Here is a 23,046-nt window from a genome sequence, read left to right on the forward strand (position 1 = left end):
CCCCAGGACAGCGTTTTTTGGCCTATGGCTGCTCTTTCAGCCCTCCTGGTGTCTTATTTAGGCAACCCCGATATCGCGGCCACCATTTTGTTTTTTGCACTTTTAAAGTTTTTTCCTTTCTGAGGCTTCTTGAGGCCCTATAAGACAGCCTCTTGTTCCGGCTGCCTTCTCAGCCCTGTTGGGGCTTTATTTAGGCTCGGTGCTTTTTCAGCCCTCCTGGGGTCTTATTTAGGCAACCCCGATATCGCGGCCGCCATTTTGTTTTTTGCACTTTTAAAGTTTTTTCCTTTCTGAGGCTTCTTGAGGCCCTATAAGGCAGCCTCTTCTCCCAGCTGCCTTCTCAGCCCTGTTGGGGCTTTATTTAGGCTCGGACGAAGGCAAGAATGAAGACTGGAGTGGGAGGGGCCCGAGGCCCAGGTTTTAACTCTAGTGCATTCTTGCCTTCGGACGCTAGATGGCAGTAGTACCCAATCTGATGGCAGGCGTACCTGTGAAAATCACCCTTCAGGTGAGTCCAATGGACCATTTAATATCTTTGTGATGCTATTGAAAGTGGACTGTTCGAGATTTGGAGTGAAGTGCCATCAGTATGCTGATGATGTACAGCTCTGTTTCTCTGTAACATCTGAATCAGGAGTGGCTGTGCAAGCCTAGGACTGGTGCCTGGATGCAGGGGTGAACTAGATGAGAGCCAGTAAACTGAATACTGTCAAGATGGGGGCCCTGCAGGTGAGAGATTCCAGGGTCTGGAAGATAGGCCAGTTGGATGGGGTTACACTCTTTCTGAAGGAGCAGGTACATAGTCTAGGGGAGCTCCTGGATCCATCTTAGATGCCCAAGCAATAACCATGGCGAGCAGTGCTTTTTACCAACTTTGGCTAGTATACCAACTACAACCATTTCTGTATTATCAGCCAGAAGAGTATCTCCTGAACTATACTTCTAAATATAAGAAATCAAGTGATTTTTTGTATTTTTAAAAAATCTGTAAATAGGTACTTGAACAGAACGCTGAACTGACAAAAGATGGTTAAGGCTGCAGCTGCAATCCTGTGCACGTTTTCCTGACAGCAAGTCCCATTAAATGCCGTGGGACTCACTTCTGAGTAAACATGCATATGTTTGTGCTACAATACTGTTAGCTTTATAAGGATTCATGCCTCATTTAAGCAATCTATGTCTTCATACAATATAGAGTAGTGGTTCCCAAACTTTTTTTCCCTACAGACCACTTGAAAATTGCTGATGGTCTTGGCGAATCACTTAATGATTTTTATACTTGTTGTCGCAATTATAATGTGCTGTGCTCAATGCTGTATGATTTTTAATTGAGATTTTTTTGCTTCTTTTTTTCCTTATATTGTATTTTATTATATTACAATTTGCATTCCATTGAATTGGGAATCCCTGGTATAGAGTTATTAGTCCTGGCTGTTTGTTTTAGTTCAGTTTGACATTGATTTTGAAACGACTTGGATATAGATATAAAGTGTCAGTTGCACTTTCACATAATTGTGTTTTTGTCCCCTGCATCTAGGTATTCTAAGCTCATATTTTCACCGATCAGATATGAAGGCTAATCATGGGAGCTAATTATGAGATGTCTCTTTTTTATAGCAGAAGCAAATTGGTCGCTCCCCAGGGGTGAGCAGCACAGAACATCAGCAAGAGATCACCAAATTAAAAGCTGACTTGGAGAAGAAAAGTGTTCTTTATGAAGAGGAGATATCTAAACGAGAAGTAATACATTCTAATGAAATAAAAAATCTGAAGAAAGAACTGCGTGATGCAGAAAGCCAACAACTTGCTCTCAAAAAAGAGATCCTAATCTTGAAAGACAAGTTGGAAAAGACAAGAAGAGAAAGGTATGCATAACCCAGTTATTTTGCTACTGGTTTATATGTCCATTTGCAAAACCCATTGTGTGTGGATGGATATCTCTGCAAGTTTTTAACAAAACAGATGCCACAGGTCCAAATAAAATACAATGGATGGGACTGCCTTCAAGTCGATCACGACTTATGGCGACCCTCTGAACAGGGTTTTCATGGTAAGCGGTATTCAGAGGGGGTTACCATTGCCTCCCTCTGAGGCTGAGAGGCAGTGACTGGCCCAAGGTCACCCAGGGAGCTTCATAGCTGTGTGGGGATTCGAACCCTGGTCTCCCAGGTCGTAGTCCAACACCTTAACCACTACACCACACTGGCTCTCTAAAATATAATAGCTACATTTAACATATGCAGTACTTTAACAGACTGACGCTGATGATACCCAAATGTTACTCAGATACAATCCTAAACACACCTAGTGGAAATGAGTTGGACTTGTTTACTCAGAAATATTATGAGGATTGAGAATTAAGTAATTAAAACCGATGGCTTGATTATACACTTTACATTCCATGGCTGAATAAGGAGTTGAACTCAGGTCTCCCTGGGCAAAGTCCAGTTACTCTATACTCTACTCTTACTGTTTTTTTCTGTGGTGCACTACACAGAAACATTGGTGCATGTGTATTAGTTTACTGTACTCGTGTTGTTACATTGTACGGTATTTATTTATTTTTATTTATTAAATTTATATCCCAGCCTTCTGAGAGGAAGGGTGGGATATAAATTCAATATATATAAATAAATAAATGCTGGACTGTGCTCTGCACACATATTATTACACAGTTCCTGCAATTAACTTCAGTAAAATGCATCTGTGTATATCCATGATTGTTGGTGCATATTCTTTGTTTGAGCCTAAAGGAACGGCAGGCAAATGCTTTATTATTTAATTTTCAATGAAATAATAACATAGTCCATATGTTCCCACCCATCTCAACATATCATAACCCACTGGAATGATACAGAGCTTGCTTTATAAGACAGTTGAATAAGGGAAACGTGAGAAAGTAAAAAAACTGCATAATTTAGTATACGATTACCCATTGACCTACAGCAGAAACTGCTCCAGAAAGCGAAGCATAAAAGGTCACTTGAGAAAATGGGTGGGGATGAGGAGGTAAGCAGCACTTCACTTCTTTGTCCAATCAACAAAAACACATTAGAATGAGACGCCAGTAAAGACTGTGCATCTTGCCCCTTTGAGTGATCCAATTCATACTGTGAGAATTGTGAAATCACTACGAGGTTCCAGAGCTTTAAATCCGTTTCCTTGTTTTGTATCACAAGTTCTTCCTCCACCCTGAGTTCATTGTTTGTGTTTGACATGAGGAATTAATATGTCAGAGAATTCAGGTAATGTTTATGTCTGCTAGCACAAGAACAGTCACTTAAGGTGTCTTGAAGCTGTTCTGTCCCAGACTTCATCCAGTGCTAATGTTCGCCATCAATCAACTCTAGGCTCAAGCTTTCTTTATCTGGCCCAACAGGATGATTTGTTTTTTTCTCTGTCTCCAGTGATGGAAAGAAGTGGCACTGAGAATGTCGCTCAGTGGTATTTATCAGTGAAAGACAAGTTGATTGTAACAATTTATTCATTGACTCATAAAAATTTCAAGTGCCTTACTGGGAGTAGATCATGTGGTACCAGAGTTTTCAAAGATGTAGCCCATACTTGATCAGAAAGGCAAAGACAAAGATTTGTGCAGTATCCAAGCAGAAAACTAAATATAATGATAAGCTACAATTTTATGTGTGTCATTTTCTCTCAGGACATAGTAAAAAGATTGTGTTAGAATAGCACTGGTAAGCAGGAATTCAGAGTTTACCCTTTTGTGTGTGTAAAAATAAGGAATTTGCAAGATGGCCGCTCCTTCTTCAGGAAGATAGGATGCACTGCTGTGTAATCTTCTTTATTGTTGTAAACCGCCCAGAGAGCTTCGGCTATGCGGCGGTATACAAATGTAATAAATAATAATAATAATAATAATAATAATAATAATAATAATAATAATAATTAGAGATTCCAAGGTGCTAGTAACATAGTAAGCTTCCCACCCATTTGGCACAGTTTGCAATTCCGTTCCTAGGAATGGTGAAGAGATTTAACGCCAATAAAATATTGCTTTTCAGCATAATATCCAGGAGATTCTTGAGAATCATCTTTTCATTTTATGAAATGCCAGCCCAATATCTTACAGCTGCAGTGTCTCAAGAAAATATTTCTTTGTTTCTAACAATAACAGCAACAACACCTAGACTTCATTTGAAATGTTTTCTTACTTGGACTGTTTTTGGGGAGGCATTTGAAAAAGGGGTTCCCAAAAACATCAGCTGAGCCCTTAATCCTACAGATCTGGCTATAACTTGCCAATTTGTAACAAGACTGTAGCTTGCTATTAAGAACTAAGTGAGGCCACGTTAACAGTCACACAACTGTCTCTGTTTCATCTGCCAGCCCTCTCCTTTGTTACGCAGGTTGCTTCTGTCATTTCATAGCTATGGTTGTGCCAATATGGTGCAGTTGTGAACTGAAATTTTTGGCTCCACCATTTGAGGGCCTCTACTTTTCTACTTCCACATGTAGCAAGGAATGGTTAGATACTTGTGATTGGCTTTCTAGATATTTATATGTACCTAGGATTCTGAAATACTTACTGGGAAAGTATTCAGAATATAGTATTCCTGAGTTGCCTTGTGCAAAGTGCAGTTGCAGTTCCTAGTTTTCCATCCAGATGGAGAAAACTATAAAAGATCAGATAAGTGATTTTAATGTTGTGTATGTGTGTTTTGTGCTGTATTCTGTTTTGGATAACCTGATACGATCTATGGCCAGGATGGAAACTTGTCACCCTCTCTAGATGCTGTTGGACTACAACTCCCATCAATCCCTGACATGACTATAGGCCATGCTAGCTGTGGCTGCTGAGAGTTGGATTCCAGCAACACCTGGAGGGCCACAGATCCCCTATCCTTGTTTTAAGACATGCCCTTTCCTTCAAAATGTAAGCCTTTCCCCAAAACATCAAAGGTCATGGGTTGGTGTTCCTCATTTAAGAAAATTTCTGCTCCATGTGCAAATCATCCCCCTAGTTAGGATTTTTCTATAATAGCCTTAACATTCTCACAAGGGATTAGACCTCGAAAGTCAAAACAGGTGCCTTGGGTAAGATACTTGGCTATGGTAAGATACTTGGCACTCATTAGTTTGAATCTAAGACAAGCTATTACTACCAATGTGAAATGGCTGCTCCTTCATTAAAGCAAGTACTACTTAATAAAACAACATTGTATTAACAGGCAAATCATTCTGCAGCTAGTTTGTATTTCTTAAACAAATATGAATGGTTTTAGTAATGGAATATTAGATAATAGTACTGAAGAATAGATGAAGCATCCCTGGGTCTTAGTTGGAAGCAACTACATGCTTCAGTATTAAAAATATGAAAGCCATAAAATAAACAATTGTCAACATTGTATTTTGATGTGATAGAATGGTTTTATTAACTGTATTACTTGTCCACTAGTGGCAAAGCCATTAATGAGTTATGTAGGGCATTTCCAAGCAAATAAATAATATGAGACTGAGGGGAGATATGATAGCACTTTTCAAGTACATGAAAGGTTGCCACGCAGAGGAGGGCTGGGATTTCTTTTCGATCGTCCCAGAGTGCAGGACATGGAATAATGGGCTCAAGCTGCAGGAAGTCAGATTTTGACTGAACATCAAGAAAAACTTCCTAACTGTTAGAGCCATATGAAAATGCAATCAATTACCTGGAGAGGTAGTGGGCTCTCCAACACTGGAGGCATTCAAGAGGCAGCTGGACAGCCATCTGTCGAGAATGCTTTGATTTGGGTTCCTGCATTGAGCAGGGGGTTGGACTTGATGGCTTTATAGGCCCCTTCCAACTCTACTATTCTATGATTCTATAATTTTTATGCCATGTATTTATGCCACCGTATATAGCACACATTTCTGGAAAAGAAGCTGAAGGAATTATTGGCAACAGTAACTATTCATTGCTCACTTAAGCCCTGTGCAAACAGTCTCTACCTTCAGTGGGAGATTGAGAATGTTCTCACTGACCTTGCCCTTGAGATATGAGGTCATGTTCAAATAGACGCCAGTGTGCATAGAGTTGGCCTGTGCAGATGTTATCCTCCCAGTTTGAAGGAATCTAGATTAGGGCGATACATGTTGCATTACATGCACATGAACTACTTTCGATTATGACTTCTAGCTTGCAGAAGTCAGGTAGCCTTGAGGGTAGGGGGTTCAGCTTGATTCCACTATCCCACTGCACATAGATAATCAACACCTGCATTGGTTTAATACACCAGTCCCTTAGATGTACCAAGCATCAATGATAGAGTGGCTTGCACCAGCCTAGCTACTGACAATACTTTAATTTTTTCTTAATCTCTGAGATGCCTTTAACTTTAAAGGATGTTGCACTACATACTCTGAATCGTTATGAAGTGGTTTCTGCTGATGCAGTCTTGTTTTGCTAGTTTAATTCTGCTTTAAAAGTACTATTGTGATTTTATAATTGCATGTTTTTGTTTTGTTTTGTTGAAAATTACATTGAGCAATATAAATAAAAGTAGTCAGGAAACATGTAAGATAAAATTACCAAAAAGTATAATTGTGAGAAATATGAAACAAAACAATATGCCTAAAATGTCCTGACAAGCAAGTTGAAGGCCTCAACACCAAGCAGGAGTGCTCTTATTTTATCTTATTCTGTGGGTTTGCTAGGAACCAAGCAAGTTATTTAGACTTTTTCTTTCATATTGATTTGAAAATCTCTTAAAAGGGAACAAAGTATTATTTTTCATACTCACAGTGGGAGACATTAAAACGTTGGCAAGTGAAGTTTGTATCTGAATCTGTGCAGATGTGTACACATTATCGTATTTTGAGTTTATGCTACTTTTTATATTAGTTTCCCTGTTTAGCTTACCCTTCATTTAAAAACCCAAAACAAAGGGCTGTTTCTCATGATATAGTGCATGCCGACATCTGATATTTCAGAGGAGTGCCTAGAACAGTTTTAGTACTTCTTTAAAACCAAAAATATTGCAAGGGGAATACTGATCAGTTTTATGCAGTATTGTTTAGATATGTGATAGGAATTATTTTAAAGGTGGTTATTTCAAAGTTGCAAAAGAACATCATCTGTATTTTCCTTCCACTGTGAAAAATTCTTTAAATGGTGGCACCATAGATGTGTTCAGGCACATGCAAGTGCAGTATGCATGAACAGGAGGCACAGAATGCCTTTTGTGATCAAGGACCCTACTTTATGTAGGAGCTCCCTGCAAACCTTTCCCACTCAACACAGAGGCTGGGGACTGATTCTAAGTGTATGTGGCGACATGTATGGGGACATTGGCAGTCAGGTTTGCATTCTCACACCCTTTCTTCTGTCCATGGATGCAGAGTTCGTGTGTTCAGGCAAATGTACCTGAGCATACCACATCTCATAAAGGTATCTAAAAGTAGAACTTTTCTTCCATCATTTTTACAAAATATCAGCCTAGTATATATACATGGGTGCAATCCAGTATACAAGCTTTAATTCCCATTGGTTTTTGTGATACTCGGAGACTAATGCTATGGATGTTTACTCACAAGTAAGGCCCACTGAAGCCAGTGTGCACAGGATTGCAGTCTGAAATGGCTTAACTGCTGTAGTTTCTGCTTCATGGTTTCTACAGTTTTTGAGCCAATAGGCAACTGAAGTGTATGGACAGATGAGAATAGACTAGAAAGAGAAAGGGTCTTGATTTCACTGATTTGACTAGTTTGCATTGCTTAGTTCTGAACTACCTCTGGATTTTCCCTGTGCTCCGTTCTTTACCAGTTTTGTTTCTTTTAGGAGAGCTGCTCACTGCAGGCTCAGCTGAGGCTCTCAACACAGATTTCTAAGGCTACCACCAATGTGGTTTAACATAAAAGCTTCATATTGGATTTTCCCCATTGTCTCATATTGCATTAAATGCAAATTAAAAGCTACTTCTAGACAGGCTGTGAATGAAACCACCAATTCTAGAAGCACAAAAACTACTAAGCATATATAAACTAAGACAAAAATGTAACCGAATGCTTAATTAAAGAGTCTTGATCTGTTGTCTGAGAAGTTAGCCTTAAACCCATGTCTCCCACATAGCTGTGAGACCCATTATCCATTCCCCTGACAGGTCATGCTTTAATCTTTTTTGGCTTTCTCCCAGATTGTTCATCATATGCATGGAATCTGTTAGTTGGGATGAAGGATGGGTGGTGTTGGATTACAGAATTAGAGTTTAAACAGCCATGATTAATATGCTACATTGTTAGAATGAAGTGTTATGTTTCAAATGATGCCTAGCAACACACAAATTCAGAGCTGGGTCTGATATTGTTGTGCTATATTTCAAAGTCTGATGGAAAGAATAAATGAATTTCAAATTAGAAATAGGAAATTAAAACCAGAAATACTCTTACTAAGTATCATTATAACGGCTCAAATGATGACTGATAAACATTTGTATGTAGCCTTGCAGAACAGTAAGAATTATTTACTAAATTCTGTCCCAAAGACATTGTGCAGACGTAGCCCTCATTCATATGTAACACTAAGCCAGTGCACTAACCCAAGCAATCCTAGAGAGATTGAGGATTTTTTTTAGTGTGACGCTTTGCTGATCTAAACTGTGCTTTGGCTTAGTGTGTTGTCTGAACCCCAGCTCATAGTTTACCTCTCTTCAGAGAAACCATGAGCTGTAAACCGTAAGACAAACCAATGGCTTGAGAGACCTAAACCACAATCCCAAATTCGGACAATAAACTAATTTAAACCAGGGTTGCCAACCACTTTGGACTGGTAATCTAGCTGCCTGTAACTTGAGCCCATTATTCCATGTCGTTTACTCTGGAATAATCAAGAAGAGATCCTGGCTGTCCTCTGTGTCACAACCTTTCAAGTATTTAAAGAGTGCTTTCATATCTCCCCTCAGTCCTCTCTTCTCCAGGCTAAACATGCCCATTTCTTTCAAACTCTCCTCATACAGCTTTGTTTCCAGTTTCCTGATCATCCTTCCTGCCATCCTCTGAACCTGTTCCAGTTTGTCTGCATCCTACTAAAAGTACTGGACACAGTACTCAAGATGAGGGCTAGTCAGTGCCAAATAGAGAGGAACTAGTACTTCGTGTGATTTGGAAACTATACGTCTGTTAATGCAGCCTAAAATAGCATAATCTGCATATCTGATAAGCATTCCCTGCACCTCCAAGTCATTAATCAAATGTTGAAGAGCACTGGGCCCAGGACTGAGCCCTGCGGCACCCCACTCATTACCTATCCCAGTTTTAGAAGGAACCATTGATAAGCATTCTGTGGATCCACCTGATAGTTGTTCCATCCAGCCCAAATTTAGCTAGTCAGAATATCATGGGGTACTTTGTCAAAACTTTGCTGAAGGTATATTATGTCCACAGCATTCCCACAGTCTACCTGGGAGGTTTACCCAATCAAAAAATGAGATAAGATCAGTCTGGCAGGATATGTTCTTGACAAATCCATGATGGCTTCTAGTAATCACTGCATTGTTTAAGGTGCTTTTACAGACTGCTTTATAATCTGCTTCAGAATTTTCCCAAGGATTGATGTCACAAGGTCAGAAGGCACTCACCAAGCTACTGGGGAAGAAAAAAGGACGAGTAGCGCTGTGACTAATGACGCAGCTGGGTCACAGCCGAAAGGAAGCCCAGAGGCTGATGCGCACAGATGCAAAAGGAGAGTCTGGAGTTGTACGACGCACACAATAGGAACATGGAATGTGAGAAGCATGAACCAGGGAAAGTTAGAAATTGTCAAGCAAGAAATGGAACATATCAACATTACAATACTTGATGTGGATGAATTAAAATGGGACATTTTCAATCAGACAACTACAAAATATTTTATGCAGGAAATGAAAAATTAAGAAGAAATGGGGTTGCTTTAAAAGTGAGATGTAGCAGAAGCAATTAGGAGCTACAACTCAAGGTCTGAAGGAGTGATATCAATGAGATTAAACAAAAAACCTATTAACATAACCATCATCCAAGTCTATGCTCCAATGGCAAACACAGAAGAAGAGGAATTGGAGAGATTTTATGCAGAAGTACAGGAAGAAATTGATCACACACCAAAACAAGATATGCTGATAATCATGGGGGACTGGAATGAAAAAGTAGGGAACTTTGCTGGTCTATGACCGAAATAAATATATTTATAGATTGATTGAAAAGTAGGGAACAGAGAAGAACTAGGAATTGTGGGGAAATGTGGTTTAGGAGGTAGAAATGAAGCAAGAGAAAGACTTACTGAATTCTGTGAAGCCAATAATTTGTTTCTTGCAAACACATTTTTTGAGCAACTGAAAAGACTACTGTACACATAGACATCACCAAATGGTCAATACAGGAATACAGGAATCAGCCTCTCAAGACCTTCTCTCGATCCCACCAGTTAAATCAGCTAGGCTGGTGAGGACCAGAGAGAGGGCTTTCTCAATATTGGCCCCCACCCTATGGAACTCCCTCCCAAATGATCTCCGACATGCCCCTTCTATGATGAGCTTCCGCCGGACTTTAAAGGCCTGGCTCTTCAGGCAGGCTTTTGGGATGGGTTGAAACTTTTACTGTATGTTTTAATATTTTAATGCTTATGGTATGCTTAATGTCTAATGTATTATTCTGTTTTGTACGTCGCCCAGAGTGGCTGGGTAACCAGCCAGATGGGCGACTAATAAATCCAAGAATAAATAAAAATAAATAAATAAATAAAATAAAACTGATTATATAATTGGTAGCAGAAGATAGAGAAGTTCCATATTTTCTGCAAAAACAAGACCAGGAGCAAACTGTGGTACAGATCATGAAGTGGTAATATCTAAAATCAGAGTAAAGCTAAAGAAGAACAACAAAGCAATCATAATGCCAAAATACAATTTAAATAAACGTCCCAGAAGAATATAAAGTTCCAATAAGGAACAGATTTGAGGCTTTAAACTTAGTTGACAGAGAACCAGAAGAACCATGGAGTGAAGTCAGAGACATCAGGGAAGAGTGCAAAAAAAAAAATACCTCTAGTTAAAAAGAGAGAAAGGCCTCAATGGATGACTAAACAAACTCTTAAAAAGGTTAAAGAGAGACGGAAAGCAAAAGGAGATAGAAACACGGTTAAAACCCTAATGCAACAATACAGCAACTAGTACATTAGGCACAAAGGCAGCTATTACAATATGTAAATGTACTGCCTTCAAGTCGATTTTGACTTAGGGTAACCCTATGAATAGAGTTTTCATGAGGCTGAGAGGTAGTGACTGGCCCAAGGTCCCCCAGTGAGCTTCATGGCTATGTGGGGATTCAAACACTGGTCTCCCAGGTTATAGTCCAACACCTTAACCACTACACCACACTGGTTCGCTATTACAATAGTTATTGTATAAAAATAGAAGAGGACAACAAAAAGGGTACAACAAGAGCCCTATTCCAAAAGATTAGAGAAATGAAAGGGAAATTTAAACCACAAGTAGGGATGTTGAATAATCAACAGGGAAACACACTGACTGACCAAGATGAAATGAAAGGAAGATGGAAGCAGTACACTGAAGAACTCTATAAAAGAGATGCAAGGATGACAGATTCATTCATGGAGGAACCGTATGATGAAGAACCAGAAATGTTAGAATGTGAGATGAAAGCGGCTCTTAAAATACTTGGAAGAAACAAATCACCGGGAAGAGATGGCAAACCAATAGAGTTGCCACAAGCTACTGAGACGGAATCTGTCCAAATTTTGACAAAAATCTGTCAGCAAATATGGAAAACTAAACAATGTGTCAGCTGTACACTGCAGCAGCAGTGTCAGGGGGGGCTGGAAATTCCTGGGTCTTTGGCAGGGAAGGAAAGTCCTTAGCCAGCAGTCGGGTTGTAAATCTGCCAGGCCTATCCAAAGCGTACTTGCCGAGTCAGAAGTCCAGAAGCGAGGTCAGTGGAGGTCCAGGATCAATTGCCAAGGAGGTCAGTCAAAGAGATGCTGCAGGGAAACTAGGTCTACACAAAGCCACGCCTGACGTTGCAGTCAGCAACAAGCTGCAGCCAAGGTGTGCCTTATAAAGAGCAGGATGGACAGCAGGTGTGAGCCCTCAGCGTTTGGGCCTTAAGGAGACAGGCCTGCCTCTCTTCTGCCTGACCTTCTGCTGTCTACGTTCTGCAGGTGAGGGGGGAGTATCCTGTTCACTGTCTGTGTCTGGCTGCAGGGCCTCTGCTGTCCCTGGGGTGCTCTGCAGCTGAGGGGCAGAAGGAGCTGGATTCTCAGGAGGCTCCTCCGTGTCTCCTGCTGCTCCTGGGTCTGCTGCTGTTACTCCCGAGTCGTCCTCATCTGAGGAGTCCTCTGACAGGGCCATGACACAATGGCCCACAGACTAGAAGCGTTCAACATACATCCCAATTCCAAAGAAAGGGGATCCTAGGGAATGCAGTATTATCGAACTATTGCCTTAATATCCCATGCAAGTAAAATAATGCTCAAAATTCTACAACAAAGGCTTTTACCATATAGGGAATGAGAAATGCCAGATGTCCAAGCTGAGGTTATCATACTTTGGACTCATAATGAGATGACATGATTCACTAGAAAAGAGAATAATGCTGGGGAAAACAGAAGGGAGTAGAAAAAGAGGAAGGCCAAACAAGAGATAGATTGATTTCATAAAGGAAGCCACACACCTGAACTTACAAGATCTGAACAGGGTGGTTCATGACAGATGCTCTTGGAGGTCGCTGATTCATAGGGTCAACGTAAGTAGTAATCGACTTGAAGGCACATAATGATGACTCCCAGGTCATAGTCCTATGGTAAATAAAACTGACCATGGGGAAGGAGAAGGAGGGGATTGGAAGGGGATAAGGGAGGGGTGAAGGAAAGGAGAGGGAAGGGGCAAGAGGGAGGGGATAGGTGGGAGGAGGAGGAGGGGAGGGCAAGTTAGATAATTTGCATGCTTTTTGAGTTCAGTGGGATTTACTCCTGTGTAATCATTCTTAGGATAGATGAAACTGACCTGGGCGTGGGACGGGGGAGGAGGAGGGGAGGAGGAGGGGAGGAGGAGGGGAGGAGGGGGAGGAGGAGGGCAGGAGGGGGAGGGGAGGAGTTTGGGTTGGTGGGCACTGGGCAGAGTGGAAGCCCCTTTCCTTTCCAAAAGGAAAACACTGGGAACAGTATCATTCTTTTTCAGGGTTTCCCCCACCTTTTTATTCTACAGCAGGCACATGTAGTCTCCCACCCAAATTTAAACCAAAGCGGTCCCTGGCCACATCCACACCAGACCTTTATTTCACTTTAGGCAGTCATGGCTTCTCCCAAAGAATGCTGGGAAGTGTAGTTAGTGATGGGTGCTTAGAGTTGCTAGGAGATGCCCTGTTCCCCTCATAGAGCTTCAGTCAGAGTGGCTGACTGTTAAACCACTCTGGCCACTGGAGCTCTGTCAGGGGAAAATGAGTCTCCTCTGGGCACCCTTCACAAACTACACTTCTCAGGATTCTCTGGGGGAAGCCATGACTGACTCACGTGAAATCAAAGTCTGGTGTGGGTGTGGCCCCTTGTTTAGGCAGACCCAGCAGCTGTGAGTCTAGGTTTTAGAACACTGACAGTTGGTTCTTACTGAGAATGCCCAACATTATCATTGAGTTCAAGGCAAAATTTCTTAAATTAATTAAAAATCAGCCAGGCATTTTTTTATCTTCTAAACTGCAGAAGATGAAGGTCAGCATATGGGGCAAGGTCAATAATAGGATTACGGGTACTCTGAACATGGCTGATTTTTAATTTTTAATAGATTATGAGAACACTGACAGAAAAAAGTCCGAAAGAGGTCTGTTTTCCCTCTCTTTTTACACTTTGAACTCTCGATTCTCTCTGACTGTTTTGTGTATCACCATGAAAATTGAGAGGGTTGTTAAGCAAGCGTTCAGGACTATAAGTTTTGTAAGGTTTTGTTTTGAAGCGAGCTTATGGGAAGGATCAGAATTTTCAGTTTAATATTGCAGAATGCGAAAAATCCATGCTGACTATAATATACAGCCACACTCGTGAGTGTATATACAGTGAATTCTTAATGAATCTGGATTCTTTAGCTCCAGCAAGATATGTGCCTAAGCCCCTTTGCAAAGTTTTCACATTTACCTTTAGGAGGAGGGAGATTCTTTAACATTCACCCACACTTACTGTGTAGGAATATTTGCAAAAAATAACTTCTAGACATTACCCACTCTCAGGCGAACCCGACACAGGAAAGATTCATCATGGTTGCTAGGGAAAAAGGAAAGGCGAACTATGGAGAATTAAAGGACTAGAAGAAAAAACAGAAACAGGAAAAGTGCACTAAACGGGAGGGCAAAACAGCACCTCTTTAGAACCCAAGGAATTCCTATTGTCTGGTGTCTAAACAACTCACTTATCAATCACAGCTCTGACTTCACTCATTGGCTAATAATATTGATAGGTAGGAGCAGCTGGGCTGGCTCATTTCACATAAATCACTGAGAAGAGTATCTCCCCATTTTGATATCTGGGAGGTCTAGAGACTTGCTTTTTAAAAAATGAAAGCTCAGATTCTGGACTACCTCAGGGGGCATCACAGAAGGTCTTTGAGGGTGCCCTTGCACCTTCAGATGATGAGTTGATGATCCCTGAGCTAAACCATAGCTTAGCTCAATAAAGTACAGTAGCAAGGCAAGTTGAAAGGAGCAAAGTGACTACAGGCTCCTCTCCATATTTGGTCGTTCACACTAAGCCATGGTTGACTTAGCATGATGTGCGAACCAGGCCAGTGTGATGCAGTATTCTTCTGGTGAAGAGATTAAGAACAGACTGTAAGATTGAGCAGTCCCTCTCCCTTGATGCATTGCACTCAGATCTGGTCAAGTGTTACATCCACAATGGAATCTACCACAATTAAGACTAGCCAGATGTTAAAGAAATGGTGGACAAGCACAAGAGATGGGGCCTTTCTGTAGTGTTTTCCCTGGGGAGATCCACCATGTTCCTTCTTTACTTGCTTTATAATGGGCATTTATGGCCTCTTGATTTCAGCATGCTTTGAACCTCTGATGACTGCTGCCTTTTATAATTGTCTCTGATCTGCTACTGCTACTATGTGTTTTTATTGCTATTTTTTATTATATGGTGCTTTTTTGTTTGCTTATATTTTATATGGTGCACTACAATAAATGTAGAGTAATAAAAAAGAATACCACATAGAAAAGCAGGAATGCTTTGAAATAAATCAAACAGAACAAATAAACAAGATCAAGATTTGAAATTGGGGATCCCGCTGTCTGCTGCTCTTGGTCACCTTGAGAATTATTCAGTTTGCAGTTAAATTCAAGTACGTGGTTTACGTGCAAAGGTCTCATGTAGCACTGTGAAGGCATTTTGCCTGAAATTCTGGAGAGCCACTGCTGGTCAGTGTAGACCATACTGAGCTAATTGAACCAGTGGTCTGACTTGGTATAAGCACCTTTCTAAGTTTCCCATCCCCTCGTCATTCCCCCCCCTTTTCCCCTGAAAAGCTTCATTCTTCTGTGCCCTATTCCACAGCATTTGGGGAAGGGTCCTTCAGCAACCTGGAGAGGCTTTCTAGGAGATGGAGGGGAGAGAAAAGTTCCCCTCTGTGAACTTCCATTTACGGATCTGTTCTGTGCCCCAGTTTGGGAACTGCTTTCCAATTCTTTATAGAGGTATCCCCTCTTTGCTCTCTCGTGTTGCTCCTCTCCACCATTTAGCCAGAACAGGACTTTAGGGAGTGATACATCTCCTGGAAAAATAATCTCTTTTTTATTTGTGGAATTTCCCAATCTGGTGACTGTACATTTATTACTGGTACTGATGGTTAAAATTTGTTTGACTTAACCTTGTATCTGGTTAATTGGCATGTGGATGTTTTCAGACGATAGGTTCTGTTGCAATTGGGACCATTTTATTAACCTAATGAGAATCTTCATGCATGGAAGTTTTGCAGATCTACGCACCATATATGGCAACTATTTCTTTTAACTGGCTAGGCTTCAGAATTGCAGAGGGTTGTAAAAATGAATAAGCATATTGAATCAGGAAGTTTACTCTTAACTGCAACTGTTTGGGATTCGTGGACACTGTCTCATAGCATTAAAGCAGGATTGGGTGTCATCCAGAGAACTCCAGTCCTGCTTCATTTCTTCAAAATTGATGAAACTTTTAACTGTAGACTTGTTATATAGATTTCAAAGAAATTTAGGTATGCTTAACTTTCACTGGTTTCACCCAGTATGTTGTATTCTGACAATTCATAAGCTTAAGAGGTCAACACTAAGTATTTATACATTACAATGACAAAAGCCTGCTAACTGGGACTCTGGTATTCCACATTAAAGAGAGGTTAATTTGTATAAAGCTAACACAGAGCACATTGTCTCATTGCCCTAAGGCTAAGCAGATAATCATGTTATTCCAGTTTCAATGGATGTGCAGATTACTGTGTAATATTCTTTTAGGTATTGTACATGCCAATTTTTAATGTTCAGCAAGATTTCTTTTGAAGCATATATTTGAACTGTTTTCTACATAAGCTGATGGTATATTGCATTGTACATTATACTTTAGCCAAAGTGAAAGAGAGGAGTTTGAAACAGAATTCAAACAGAAATATGAACGGGAGAAGATTCTGTTGACAGAAGAGAACAAAAAGCTTTCTGCTGAGCTTGATAAGGTGGGTGCTATGCTAAAATATCAAGCAAAAGTGCAGAGTGTTGGTAATGGAACATATTAAGGGGATACAACTGGGGAAATATGAAAAACTTTCAATACTGTTTCAAATCTAATTAATTTTATTCTCATGATGGGAGTTCAGATTAGATGACATCTCTATAATTCAGTTCCAATTAGATTCCACAAAATTGTTGAATAATGCAGATAGGTTGATTACTTCAGGAACCAAAGAGTAATTTGTGTCTTGTAAGATGCAATGCAAAGTTAATTAGAGATACAAACTAATGCCTCCTTCATCAGATGCATGAAGTGGTAATCTCATGCATCTGATGAAGTGGGCTCTGGTCCATGAAAGCTTTTGCCATAATAAATATGTTAGACTTTTAAGAAGCCACAAGACTCAAGTTAGATCCTGAGTTGTGCCCACAAATGGAAGGGCTTCTTTGTTTCCCAGAAGGGACTGCAATCCAGTGAAGGCTCCTGTGAAGAAGACCATGATTCCTAAGAATTTGACCAAGAGTAAAGGAACTGAAAATAAATAAATCAGCCAGAACAGAACATCCCCCTAAATTGTTGTGAAAAATAGTAGATTTCTTCAAAAATATATTTCAAATAACCAAGCCAATTCCTTTGTAATATACTGCTTTATGTTAAATGGAGTGTAATTGAACATACCACCAAAAATTAAAATAGAATTAAATACATACACATGTGAAGAGCATAGAATCATAAGTTTATTAAGACATGCTTCAAAAATATTGTTAAAGGGTCAATCAAAGAGGGATCAGAATAAAATAAAATTTATTAAGTGAGCATTCCATGTGTTATTGGAAAGCAAAGAGAAGAAAAGCAAAACTGTCCTTGAACTTTGACTATTTTGATAGAAGGAACATTAGGAATTGGAAAGGACACGTATATTGAAAAAGCCTTAGCTGGAATGAAATGATCACTATAGCCCTCTTCAGGCATTACACATATGTGTTAGAGGGTTTATGAGGTTTTTGGGTAGATGCAATGGAATGCAGAAGTAACTGGTCTATTAAGAGTGGTAGTTGAAAGAATAAACTGAAGGTTTGTTACTACAGAGAGGTAAAGGCATACATAAGCAGCTATACAGCTTGTATTTAGGGAGCCGTTATGAACTAACTGAGAACAAAGACAGGAAGAGAAGGGAAGGAGGCTGAAAATGTGGCCCCACGGCTCCTTCCATGTCTCTTTCATGTAAGTAATGCCTCATGAGAGTTTACACTGCAGAAAACAGGAATACACTATGGCAGAGATGGCTAATCTGGCCTCCGCAACTCCCATCTTCCCTACTGTTGGCCATTCTGGCTGGAGTCCAATATCATTTGCAGGGCCACAAGTTATCTGTCCATTCACTATGGAGGCATAATAATAATATAGAATTCATACAAAATTCTTGAATGGCCTAGATGGTACTGAATTTATTTGAAATTGATGAGGGAATCTGTGCTCCCTATTCTCATTAGCTGATAGTAGGAATAGGTTTACCTCTTTAAAAGGAATGTATAAAAGTATGCAGACATATTTCATCTCTAAATAAATAGATGATTGGGTCACCAAGCAAAGATCAAACCTCTGAAAAGATTAACCTTCTCTTTAAAATGTATTCAGCTTACAGGCACGTATGAGAGACTAAGCATGAGTAACCGTCAACTGGAAGAAGAGATGAGAGATCTTGCTGACAAAAAAGAATCTGTAGCACACTGGGAAGCGCAGATCACAGAGATCATCCAGTGGTAAGAACCTTCTTCTAATCCTGTCTGTCACTATGCCTCATACAACAAGATGCATTACATTTTGCACAAACAGAATTTAATACTTCAGTCCCCTAGTGCTCTGGTTTCCAAGCTTCAGAAAAATTTTGACTCTCTTTCAGGAGCATAAACCATCATTGGGTATAGTTAGTGGATCTTCAAATACCAGTAACAGCTAAGAGAATTAGTTTTATCTTGTATTAATTTTCACTATCTTAAGTAGCTTCATATATGGTAGAATAAAAAGTTCAGGTTTGGGGTTTTTTTTAAACAACAGTTGTAAACTGAAAACTGAAATATAATCCTTTATTGGGATCCTAAAACTGAAATTCATAACACAAAATGCAAAAACAATGAAGAGTCTTGTGGCACCTTAAAGACTAACAAATATCTTATAGTATACGCTTTTGTGGACTTTTATAATTAGATGCATCAAGAAACTACTCTGGAAATTGCTACAAAATTAAAAGTGATTTTCCAGTAATTGTTTCTAATATCCCTTCTGTCAAACTGACAAATCTTGATTTTTCTGTTTTTACAGTGCTCTGAAAGGCATGAGTTTAAACGGTTAATGGAGATTTGTAGCAATTTATTTTCTTATTTTGGAACATTTGTAAAATGCAACTCTGAAAACAGCCTGTACCTAAACATTACCACAGATAATTTCAAGTGATTAATGTTAGTGACTTGTGGCAGTATCATTTTAAAAATATTTGTGTCCTTTTTATCTGCTTTCATAGCAGCTGTATAATTTAATTTTGTATTAAAAGTAAAAATGGATAAACATAGTCTTTTTAGGGAAGTCTTGGTAGCTAGACAGTGTTTTCACATCCAGTATAACTTTACTGTCCATATTTAGGCATAGCTTAGGCTTTTTAGTTAGTCAATGTGTGTTGAGCTCTGAAACACTGGATGTGATCCAAGCAGTGTAGTTCATTTCATAAATGTACATAATTCAAAGAATCAAGGTCCATTTTTTCTGAAGGCCTGATTTTACAGAAGCAAGGAATAATCAAAGCTGAATTTATAGTGCTTCTTTTAAAGTCCTTTGTAATAAACAGAGTTCTGTCTTGTAGAAAAAAACCAGAGAAGTAAATATATTTATATATATTTAAAACATAGAATCTCACTAACTTACTCAGTCTCTGGAAATTAAATTAAGATGCAAAAAGGCAAATCTCAACACACGTATAGCCCAACATACCTTGATTATTAGAAAAGTCTGGAGTATGGATCATGTGGGCCTGTCAGAACTCATGCCTGCCTCATAGAAATGGTCACCATTCCAATGTAGGTGAGTTTGAAGGGGAATAACCCAAGGTTAACACTTGATGCAGCCTTATAGTGAGAGATGAGGCTTTTCAGTGGCAGCCTGGAATATGTCTGTAAACAGGACAAGTGAAATAGGTCTGGCAGTGTTAATCCCAGCTTTCTATCAGTAATTTATCAAAGTGCCTTACAAAAAGGAAAACAAATACACTAAAGCATGAACACACAATATTAAAAACCTTAAAACAAAGGTATTCCCCCCACTATGGACGGTTGGGAGCATGTCTATTTACTTATTATTATAATGTATTTACTTCTTTCTGTATCTCTGTCAGTATCAATCAGTGCTGTTGTTTTGAGATTAATAAGAGCTAATTTGGATAAGGAAAAGCAAGATAAATTAAGCTAATTGGCAAAAGATTAAAGAATAGTAATGCTGAAAATGTTCAGAGATCATTATTAATTTGCATTGGTGTTGATAAGCATGTTGATAAGTTTGTATATGTCCAACTTATTTGGGCTGTTCTGCAAATAAACAATTGAACTTTGATTTATTTCTGCTGAAGCATTAGGCCCTACCTGATGAATCCTAGTGACAAAATCCAAAGTGCTTTTAAACATCAGTTTTACTTTGAAAAATTTCTTCTTTATTCAGACTGTGTAATGTGAAATTGTTTGGTTCTTTTCGATATTTATACTCTTCAAATTTTGTACTTAAAGTTTTCTTATTTTCCAGCTCTTCCCTTTTTTCACTGCACTGTTAATTAGAACATTTTCAGTATTTCTGATCTCTTGGTAAAACAAAGCATTGGAGGAAAAATCATTCCAAATTATAAAATAGTATTGATTGATTAAATTTGTGTCCTGACCTTCCTCCCAAAGGAGCCAGGGCAGGATAGAGATTTAATAAATAAAGAAAGACAGTGTTATAATTTGTAATTATTCCCCACCCCACCCCATTCTTTGTAGAGACTGCTTCCTGCAAGCCAGACACTTAAACTGACAAACTAGTTTTATTCAAACTGCTCATCAGTACTTAATGAGCATTATAAGGTTAATGCAGCTGGTTCTAAACATCTTACTGGGTAATAAGAAAGAGAACAATTATGGTGAATGCAAATGCACTCACTTGTAATGCAATCATATTAGCTAACCCTCAACACCTTGGGTGATATTCAACTAAGTCATACATAGAGCAGTCCTATGGAAATCAATGGACTTCAGTAATTTAAGTTCAATGGGTATACTGATTTAGTTTTTTATCCAGTTTTATGGTGTTATGTGTAGGTGGAAGCGAGCACCATCTACCAACCATGCTGCCACATTCTGCACTAGCTGACCACTGTCACATAGCTTGACCACTGCCGTCCATGCACTAGTAACCTCCAAGCTGGATTAGTGCAGTGTGCTCTATGTGGGACTGCCCTTGAGGTTGGTTCAAAAGCTACAGCTAGTACAAAATGTGGCTCGACTCCTCACTGGAGCAGAATATCACCAACATGTTACTCCGCTGTTGAAGAATTGAACTGGCTGCCAGTTAGCTACTGAGCTAAATTCAAGGTGCTGGTTTTGGTGTATACAGCCTTATGCAGCTTGGTACCAGGATACCTGAAAGATTGTCTCACCCCTTATATCCTCAGTCTATTACTGCACTCTGCAGGTAAGGGCATCCTGTAGATACCATCTTATCAGGAGATCTGTTCCACACAACATAGGAAGCAGACCTTCAGTGTTGCTGCACTGACACTTTGGAATTCCCTCCCCTTAAATATTACAGGTAGCATCTCTGGGTTTTTTTGGTGCCTGCTAAAGACCTTTGTCTTCCAACAGCCTTTTAAGCAGAAATCTTTTCCAGTCTGCATCTATATTGGAATTGTTTGTTTTTTAAAATTTAAGACAGAGGTTTTTATTGTTTTATCACTTGTTGTTTGCTACCTGGGGCTCCTTTTGGGAGGACAGGCAGGATATAAATTTATTAAATAAAAATAATAGCTGCAGCTTCTGGACCAAACATAAGGACAGTCCCATATAGAGTGCATTGTAATAATCCAGTGTATAAGTTAATAGTGCATGCACCACCATGATTAAGTTGTCCCTGTCCAGGAATTATCATAGTTGCCGTACGTGCCAAACCTGGTAGAAAGCATTCTTAAGTCACTGAGGCCACTGAAAGTCACTGAAAGCACTCAAGAGGCAATGCTGGATCAAGGAGTGTACTCAGACTATGTGCCTGTTCCTTCAGAGCAAGTATAACCCAATCCAGAATAGTAATTGATCTATATCCTGGACAAATTACTCACTCATCCACATGGCTTCTGTTTTACCAGTTTATTGGCCTTCTTCCAAACCAACACTGCATCTAGACACTGGTTCTGGGCTTGCACAGCCACACCTGATTCAGATGTTGCAGAGAAACAAGAGTGGGTGTCATCAGCATAATGATGACACTTCCCTCCAAATCTTCTAATGACCACTTCCAGAGGCTTCATATAGATGTTAAATAACATGAAGACAAAACAGTACCCTGTGGATCCCAAAGCTCAAGTGTCAGGAAACCAGCAGGGACACCTTCAATGCTATTCTCTGAAACCAGCCCTGAAGACAAGATTGGAACCTCTGAAGTACAGTGCCTCCAGTTCCCATCTCATAGAGCTGATCCAGGAGGATACCATAGTTGATGGTTTCAAAAGCTGCCAAGAGATCAACTAGAAGTAACAGGACTGCACTCCCCCTGTCTCTCCCTCAGTAAAGGTCATTTATTAGGGCAAACAAAGCCATGTCTGTCCCAATACCAGCTCTGAACCCAGACTGAAATGGGTTAAATAATCAGTATCGTCGAAGAATGCCTGCAGCCCCAACACCACAATCCACTCACTTGCCCCAAAAGGGACATTAGTGACCCAGCAGTAGTTGTCTAAATCCAGAGTGAGCTTTTTCAGAAGTGATTGCACTACTGCCTTGTTAAGGGCAGCAAGTCCCCCTCCCTCCCTCCCATACTGATGCATTCACTGTTGGTCAGTGAAGCATGCTGTGAGACTCACAGACAGGGTTTTTAGCAGAGAGAGTGAAACCTGAAGCAGAAGGGTTAAGCTGGAAGAACAGAGCGCCAGGTTTGCCAAGGTCAGCAGCTGGCTGGGAAGTAGATAAGGGACATCTTGCTGTGTCTCAGTGTGGGGGAATAGTCGTCTGTAGAGAGAACTGTGTCTAATGTCTTTGCCTAGTAAAGACTCTTACAAGAAACTTGCCTGGCCTGGCTTATTTACTGCTCTATGCGACCCTTGGATTTCTTCCTTGTATGATCTCTATACGCACACACGCCAACAGGGGTTA

At 39.8% G+C, this 23,046-nt stretch overlaps 1 protein-coding gene across 6 annotated transcripts in view; it reads left to right on the forward strand.

Moving 5' to 3' along the window:
- The window catches only part of CDC42BPA (CDC42 binding protein kinase alpha), a 320,075-nt gene that overhangs the window by 211,365 nt on the left and 85,664 nt on the right, over nucleotides 1-23,046 (forward strand). For 4 of the 6 annotated variants that reach the window (XM_061625008.1, XM_061625007.1, XM_061625002.1 and 1 more), the window contains exons 15-17: nucleotides 1,618-1,865; nucleotides 16,565-16,670; nucleotides 18,305-18,429. In XM_061625008.1, the coding sequence (XP_061480992.1) occupies nucleotides 1,618-1,865; nucleotides 16,565-16,670; nucleotides 18,305-18,429 (479 nt within the window). The remainder of the gene's footprint in view (nucleotides 1-1,617; nucleotides 1,866-16,564; nucleotides 16,671-18,304; nucleotides 18,430-23,046) is intronic. The other 2 variants (XM_061625003.1, XM_061625006.1) reach the window with 1 other exon arrangement.

The sequence above is a fragment of the Rhineura floridana genome, chromosome 4 (assembly GCF_030035675.1).
Source record: "Rhineura floridana isolate rRhiFlo1 chromosome 4, rRhiFlo1.hap2, whole genome shotgun sequence".
Taxonomy (NCBI): domain Eukaryota; kingdom Metazoa; phylum Chordata; class Lepidosauria; order Squamata; family Rhineuridae; genus Rhineura; species Rhineura floridana.